General features: G+C 67.4%; 1 protein-coding gene across 2 annotated transcripts; it reads right to left on the minus strand.

Annotated features, from left to right (window-relative positions):
- Nucleotides 1–364: 364 nt before the first annotated feature.
- Nucleotides 365–6,157, minus strand: ARF3 (ARF GTPase 3). 2 transcript variants are annotated; one of them, XM_077838608.1, is made up of 5 exons: nt 6,057–6,157; nt 3,821–4,045; nt 3,116–3,226; nt 2,477–2,601; nt 365–2,342 (listed from the first exon to the last, which is right to left on the minus strand). In XM_077838608.1, exons 2-5 carry the CDS (start codon nt 3,966–3,968, stop codon nt 2,181–2,183), a joined length of 546 nt encoding a protein of 181 aa, XP_077694734.1. In that variant the 5' UTR covers nt 3,969–4,045; nt 6,057–6,157; the 3' UTR covers nt 365–2,180. The 2 variants fall into 2 exon arrangements, with proteins under 2 accessions (XP_077694734.1, XP_077694735.1); XM_077838609.1 differs by having other exon boundaries at nt 6,053–6,074.
- Between the last annotated feature and the right edge of the window lie 1,942 nt (nt 6,158–8,099).

Consider the following 8,099-nt stretch of genomic DNA (forward strand, 5'->3'; position numbering starts at 1 on the left):
CCATCACCCCTTCCCCAGCCCGCCCAGGAGACCAGGCTTCACTGGCACGGATGGTGGCAGGGGGCGGGGGGTAAGGGCACAGCTCACACCAGATGCAGGCCACGTACAGCTAGTCCCATCACAGCTAGTCCTTGGAAGTCCCAGCCCCCTCCCCCCCCGCTCTAACCCACTAGACCCTACTCCCCTCCCAGAGCACGGGACAGAACCCAGGAGTCCTGGCTCCCAGCCCCCCCGCTCTAACCCACTATCCCCTCCCAGAGCAGGGGACAGAACCCAGGAGTCCTGGCTCCCCCCTGCCTGAAAGAGCAGTTGGGAATCCCAGTTCCGCTGGCAGCCCCAGGAGGGGAAAGAAGCGAGGCAGGGCCAGCGTTACATAAAACATGTTTCATATTCAATGGGGGTACAGGAGTCCGCGTGTATCCAACACTCGAGAGCCGGGGGGGGCAGGTGGTGCTATACACACGGGCCACGTCCCAGGGCAGAACCACGGGCAACATGTCACACCAAGCACAGACCGGGGGGTGGGGGATATAAATACATGTGCTGGGGAGGAGCTGACAGTATGTCCGCCCGCCCGGGGCGGGGGGGGGGGGGGGGCGGGGAATGTTCTCGTTACAATCACTGTGCTGCCCGGGGGGGGGAAACGGGGGACACTCAAGGCGCTGGCGTTACTTGCTAATCGCTCCCCCCTGCTGGCTGGTTAGGTGGCTCCCCAAGCTGGGGGGAGTGGGTGAGGCCCAATTTCCCTCCATCTTGGGGAAGAGGGATGGGGGGGGCACATGCATGACTGCGGGGGGGGGGGGTGCAACGAAAAAATTAATATACCCCTTGCCAACCAGCCCACCGAGGAACAGCAACTAATTACCCAGCCCAAACTGAGCTAACGGGCTCCCACCACTCGCCCCTGGGGGACAGGATCCCCAGGGCTACCATCCTTCTGCTATGGGCAAGTCCTGGGGGGCAGCGGTCCCTGATGTGTCTCCCCTAAACTCCTGCTCAGCCCAGCAGGCGCCTCTCGGGGTGTCCCCACAGCAAGCAGTCGTGATAATGGGAGTGACCCCCCCTGCTGCAGAGGCGGGGGGGGCTGCTGCAGGGGGAGGAATCCTGCCTCTTGAAGTGACATGATTTGGTGTCGGGGCGGGGGGGAGGGGGGGGAGGATACCCAGGCCCCTGCAGCGGGGCCCTGCTGAGCTTCGTTTTGCTCCGGGGTGACCTCGGCGGGGGGGTGTGTGGTCATTTAGCAGCTGTGGGTGCCTTTGTGCACTGCCCCAGTGGAGACACAGGGAAGCTGGGGCCGGATAAGGGGCCGGCAGCTTCTGAAACCCTGGGGGAAGGGGGTGGGGCGCGCGGCTGAGTGGCAATTTCCACCCTGGTCCCGATTCTGCCACTGAATCCACACACCCCCGCCCCTGGCCCGGCCCCCCCTTGGGAACGTTCACCACCCTTGCACAGACTACACTGGCCAGTCCCCCACCAGCTCTGCCAGCCCCCCTTGTGTCTGTGCAGTGTGGTGCGAGGGGAGGGCAGGGAATGTGTTGGGGGGAGTGGCAGGGGGTTTTCAGGGCACATGCGGCAGGGAGGCTGGGGGAAGGGCCACGTTGCCAGCAGGGGGCGCTGCCCTAGCAAGTGATTCCAAATCCCCCCCCCACATGAAAGATGGAAAGTGATGAGACCCAGAACCGACTCCCCCAGCTGCCCCCCTCCCCCTGCAGTGCCCCCCCCCAGCACAGACCAGGCAGCCCCCCCACACAGAAGCTTAAAGCTGCCTTGAGGAATTCACCTCCGTGTTTAGACTCACGTCACAGGGCACCAAGAACAACATAAAAACAACACAAAAGAAAGGCCACTGCCACACGCAGGTCCGTCCGTGTGCCCCCCCGCCCCCCCCAGCCCTGGGCAGCAGGGGGCCTGCCCCAGCACGGAAGCAGATGCCCCCCGCCCCCCTATATATTTATATATCTATATATTCATCACACACGCACACACACAGAGATCCGTGCAAACCTCAGGGGCGGGGGGGACCAGAACCGAGACCCCAGATCAAACCCACAGCAACCGGTGCCGGAACGAAAGCAAAACCCAACGAGCTGGGGAGGGGGGAAGAGACCCACGCAGCCCCGCGCGGGCAGCCGACGGGTCCTGCCAGCCTGCGAGGGGGTGGGGAGAGGGGCGGCTCTCGCTCACTTCTTGTTCTTCAGCTGGTTGGCCAGCCAGTCCAGGCCCTCGTAGAGCCCGTCCCCGCTGGTGGCGCACGTGGCCTGGATGTACCAGTTGCGATGACGCAGGGAGTGCAAGCCCAGCTTGTCCGTGATCTCCGCCGCGTTCATGGCGTTGGGCAGGTCCTGGGGGGCAGAGGGGGGCGGGGGGGTTACAAGCCTGCCTGACCAGACACCACGGCGACAGGCACGTCGCCCGCAGAGAACTCCGTGCCAGGGCGGCCGTGGCTGGAGGGGCCCTGGGGGCGGACGGCACCCACCTGCTTGTTGGCGAAGACGAGGAGCACGGCGTCCCGCAGCTCGTCCTCGGCCAGCATCCGCATCAGCTCCTCACGCGCCTCGTTCACCCGCTCCCGGTCGTTGCTGTCCACCACAAAGATCAGCCCTGGGGGGCGGAGGGAGGGCACTGACACCAGGCACCGGGGGGGGCGGGTTTTGCAACTCACAGACCCACAGTTAGGAAGCCCCACCCCGTTCCGGGGCTGTGCATGACAGAGTGCGCCCCCAAATCTCTTCCTGGGGGGGTGACAGTGCACCCCCAAACTCCTCCTCACCACCCCATCTTGGAGGGGATGACAGGGTGCACCCCCAAACCCCACCTCACCACCCCACCTTGGGGGGTGACCATGCATCCCCAGACCCCTCCTCACCACCCCACCCCTCTAATGGGGGGTTGAACAATTCTCTTCCCCCACCCACTCAAACCCATGGCTGGGGCTGTGGGGGCAGAAGAGAAACAGAAACCCTCTTCCCCCCGCCCCCACACACATATACTCAGACAGCCCTAGACTATCGCTGGACAGGGGAGGGAAGGCCCCCCAGGGAGGGACACAGAACAGGCAGGGCTCAGGACCCAGGGGGCAGGGGAGGGGACGGAGGGGGGCGGGGGGGCCCCGTACCCTGGGTGTTCTGGAAGTAGTGCCGCCAGAGCGGCCGGATCTTGTCCTGGCCGCCCACATCCCACACGGTGAAGCTGATGTTCTTGTACTCGACAGTCTCCACGTTGAACCCTGCGGGGGGGGGGGGGGGGGGAGGAGGAGGTTAGCCACAGATGTGGTGGGCAGCCAGCCCTGCCCCCAATGGGGGCTCCGCCCTCTTTGCCTCGGGCACATTTGCCAGTGAGGGGCACTGCTCAGTGACAGCCGCCACCGCAGGGTCTCCAGGCACTGGAGTGAGACCCAGCAAACTCATCTCACACAGAAGCCTCTCAACGGGCAAAAAAGAAACTGAGGCATGGAGGGGGGCAGGGCAGGTTTAGACGGGGAAATTGAGGCACAGAGGTCAGTAACTTGCCTCCAAATTCAGACAGCAGCAAAGCTGGGCAAAGAACCCAGGCATCCTGGCTCCCAGCCCCCCCCCCTCTAACCACTAGACCCCACTCCCCTCCCAGAGCAGCAGACAGGACCCAGGAGCCAAACAACCCTAGCAACCTGCCAGGGCCCAGGCCCGTTATGGGTCAGCTGGTCCTTTCCTCCTGCCTCCCCAGGCCAGTATATGGGGCTGTGTGCTCACCGGACCACGCCCGTCACACGGGAGTCCCTGTCCCCATGGCAGGGCCGGCTGATGGGAGCCCCTGGGGGCCGTGGCCTGGCTCCCGGCCCTACCTATGGTGGGGATAGTGGTGACGATCTCGCCCAGCTTCAGCTTGTAGAGGATGGTGGTCTTCCCGGCCGCGTCCAGCCCCACCATCAGGATGCGCATCTCCTTCTTGCCGATCAGGCTCTTCAGCAGGTTGCCGAAGATGTTGCCCATGGTGGTGGTGGGGGCGCGGTGCAGGGGCTCCCGGGGCCGGCTCGCTCGCGGTGCGTTCCTGGCGTCGAGGCCGGTTCCTGGGCGGCGGGAAGGGCAAAGCCGGCTGGCATCAGGTGCCTGCGGAGACGGCAGCTCCCAGCGGGTCCGGATGCAGGGGGGCGTACACCCCAGGAGCTCTGCTCCATGGCGGGGATGGGTCGGGCAGGGCGCTCGGTGGCTCATGCCCCGAGTCCCGGCTCGATGCCCGGCCAGCCCACTCCTGAGCCCAGGTGCTCAGCAGCCATGCCCCGCAGTGACTGTGAGAGGCCCTGCTGGCCCACTGGCTTCAGGCTACCCCAGCCCAGCCCCACAGCCGGGGGGACAGGGGAGACCCACAGGCAATCGGTGAGGAGGACAGCGCCACAGGCTGGCTTTGTGCGCCCCACAAGGGACCTTTCTCCCTGCGTCACAATACTGAAAGGCAGAGCCGGGGGGCGGCCGTGCCAGGCCGTGCCCAGCACCCACCAGGGCCAGCTGACTCGGTGGCCCTCGCTCCCCGGCCATGGAGTGTCGGCCCCCAAGGCACTGACAGCAGGGTCACGGCAGTGCTGCCAGTGAGGGCCAGGAGTGGCACATGCAGGGCTGGGGGGGGTTCACTGTGGGGGGATCCATCGCACAGGGGGTGCAGGGGCAGCCCCCGCTCCTAACACTGCATGCTAGCCAATCAAAATAGGCCTTCCCCTAGCACCTGCCAACCGCAGCCCCCAGGAGGTGGGTCCAGACCAGCCTTAACACAGATGTAACACAGATGGGGAAACTGAGGCACTGAGCCAGGAACTTGCCCAAGGCCATGGAGTGAACAGAAGAATTCCCAGCCTCCAGCTAACACTCCCTGCCAAAGCTGGGAATAGAACCCAGGAGTCCTGGCTCCCAGCCCCCGCAGCCCCCCCCCGCCCCTCACATGGTACCTGTGCAGGGGAACGGCCCCGGCACCTCTCACCCTTCCATGTCCCTCTTGTTGGTGTTTTAGGCCATTCCCTGCCCTTGAGGTATCAGCACCCCCTGCCCACCATGCCTCCCTCTGGCTCCCTCGAATCCCAGCGCCCCTTTGCCAGGGCCTGATCCTGCCCCTCTACAGCGTCTCCAGCCAGCACGCGGCACCGCCAGGGCCCCCCTCAGACCCACAAGCCCAGGAGCCCCACATTAAGGCAGGCCCCGGGCCCCCCAGGGCTGAGACCCACCCACCCAAAATGACTAATAATGAAGCATGACACGGTTCCCTGCCTTCCACCCCGACACGTCACAAGTGATAATGGGGGGAGGACCCTGCCCAGGAAACCCAGAGGGGGCTCACTCGCTGGTTAGCATGGGGACAAGACCCCAGGTCCCTTGCCCCCCCCGGTCCCGCTGCACGCCCCCCCGGGAAAGAAGGGCCCCTGGGGGAAAGGTAGCCCCCAAGCTCAGGGGGGACAGTGCTCAGAGAACAGGGCCGTGCCCACAATTTGGAGGGGCCCAGCCCCCCACATGGGGCTCTCAGCCCCTTCCACTATTGGGGTCTGCAAATAGGACCCCAAAAGCAGCCTCCCACAGCAGCAGGGGGGGCAAAGCCAGCTGCCCCCGTCAGGATGCTGGCAGGCCCCAGCTAGTCTCCCCGCTCTCCCCGAGGGGCACGGCCCCCCCCCCAGACACCCCATTCTGTAGGGGGTCCCGGGGGGGAAGGGACGCCTGGGTCCAGCCCCTCTGCTGGGTCTGAGACACCCCCGCTCCCAGGGCTCCCCACACTCAGTGACACGGGCGGGTCAGCTGCCTGCCCCCCCAGGTAACAGGCCCCACTGCAGCATGTGCACCCCCAGATGGCCTGCACCCAACCCCCACCCTGCCAGGGGGCAGGCTTGCTCCCCCCATACCCCCTCCGGGTACGGGCCCCATTGCATGCCCCACTCCCCCGCAAAGGGCAGGCTTGCTGCCCCCCATGCACCCCACTGAGCGTGCCCCACCTTGGGGACGGGCCCCATTGCATGCCCCACTCCCCCCGCAAAGGGCAGGCTTGCTGCCCCCCATGCACCCCACTGAGCGTGCCCCCCCCAGGCCCCTGCACCCCGCACCTACCTGCTCCGGCTCCGGCTCGCGCTCTTCCTCCCGCCCCCTCCCCAGCTGACTCTGCACCGACCCCCCTCCCCCCCGGCCGGAAGCAGCAGGCCCTGTGCACGCACCCCGCGATCTCGCGAGAGCTGTCGCCTAGCCCTGGGGAGTGGGGGGGCAGCAAACCTCGCGAGATCAGCCACCCATCCCCATGGCAACCGCTGCAGCAGTGCAGGGGGGGTGCTGCACGAGTGGGGGAGGGGAAGTGCATGGGGGGGCTGAGCATTGTGGGCCTTGTGCGTGCCTGGGGGCGCTGGGTGGGGCTGTGCCCCGGGGGGTGGAGCGGGGGGGTCACAGCAGCGTGGGAGTGGGGCGCGGGGGGGCTGGAGCGTGAATAGGGAGGCTGAGATTCATGACGGCCAGGTGCCACCGGGCGTGTGCGCGGGGGGGCCGTGGTGCACTAGCGGGGGCGTGCACGGGGGGGCCGTGGTGCACTAGCGGGGGTGATGTGCACGGGGGGGCCGTGGTGCATTAGCGGGGGTGACGTGCACGGGGGGGGCCGTGGTGCATTAGCGGGGGTGACGTGCACGGGGGGGCCGTGGTGCATTAGCGGGGGTGACGTGCACGGGGGGGGGCCGTGGTGCATTAGCGGGGGTGACGTGCACGGGGGGGGCCGTGGTGCACTAGCGGGGGTGACGTGCACGGGGGGGATCGCTCTGCACTAGCAGGGGTGACGTGCACGGGGGGGCAGTGGTGCATTAGCGGAGGTGTGCACGGGGGGGCCGTGGTGCATTAGCGGGGGTGACGTGCACGGGGGGGGCCGTGGTGCACTAGCGGGGGTGACGTGCACGGGGGGGGCCGTGGTGCATTAGCGGGGGTGACGTTCACGGGGGGATCGCTCTGCACTAGCGGGGGTGACGTGCACGGGGGGGGCCTCGGTGCATTAGCAGGGGTGACGTGCACGGGGGGGGCCGTGGTGCATTAGCTGGGGTGACATGCACGGGGGGGGTGCACTAGCGGGGGCGTGCACGGGGGGGCCGTGGTGCATTAGCAGTGGTGACGTGCACGGGGGGGGTGGTGCACTAGCGGGGGTGACGTGCACGGGGGGGGGCCGTGGTGCATTAGCAGGGATGATGTGCAAGGGGGGGCCGTGGTGCATTAGCAGGGGTGATGTGCACGGGGGGGCCGTGGTGCATTAGCAGGGATGATGTGCAAGGGGGGGCCGTGGTGCATTAGCAGGGGTGATGTGCACGAGGGGGGCCGTGGTGCACTAGCGGGGATGACGTGCACGGGGGGGATCGCTCTGCACTAGCAGGGGTGACGTGCACGGGGGGGCAGTGGTGCATTAGCGGGGGGTGTGCACGGGGGGGGCCGTGGTGCATTAGCGGGGGGTGACGTGCACGGGGGGGCTGTGGTGCACTAACGGGGTGACGTGCACGGGGGGGCCGTGTTGCACTAGCGGGGCTGACGTGCACGGGGGGGGCCGTGGTGCACTAGCAGGGGTGATGTGCACGGGGGGGCCGTGGTGCACTAGCAGGGGTGACGTGCACGGGGGGGCCGTGGTGCACTAGCAGGGGTGACGTGCACGGGGGGGGTGCACTAGCGGGGGCGTGCACGGGGGGGCCGTGGTGCATTAGCAGTGGTGACGTGCACGGGGGGGGTGCACTAGCTGGGGTGACGTGCACGGGGGGGGCCGTGGTGCATTAGCAGGGGTGACGTGCAAGGGGGGGCCGTGGTGCATTAGCAGGGGTGACGTGCACGAGGGGGGCCGTGGTGCATTAGCGGGGGTGACGTGCACGGGGGGGCCGTGGTGCATTAGCGGGGTGACGTGCACGGGGGGGGCCGTGGTGCACTAGCAGGGGTGACGTGCACGGGGGGGGCCGTGGTGCGTTAGCGGGGGTGACGTGCACGGGGGGGCCGTGGTGCACTAGCGGGGGGTGACGTGCACGGGGGGGCTGTGGTGCACTAACGGGGTGACGTGCACGGGGGGGGCCGTGTTGCACTAGCGGGGCTGACGTGCACGGGGGGGGCCGTGGTGCACTAGCAGGGGTGATGTGCACGGGGGGGGCC

The sequence above is a fragment of the Eretmochelys imbricata genome, chromosome 20 (assembly GCF_965152235.1).
Source record: "Eretmochelys imbricata isolate rEreImb1 chromosome 20, rEreImb1.hap1, whole genome shotgun sequence".
NCBI lineage: Eukaryota > Metazoa > Chordata > Testudines > Cheloniidae > Eretmochelys > Eretmochelys imbricata.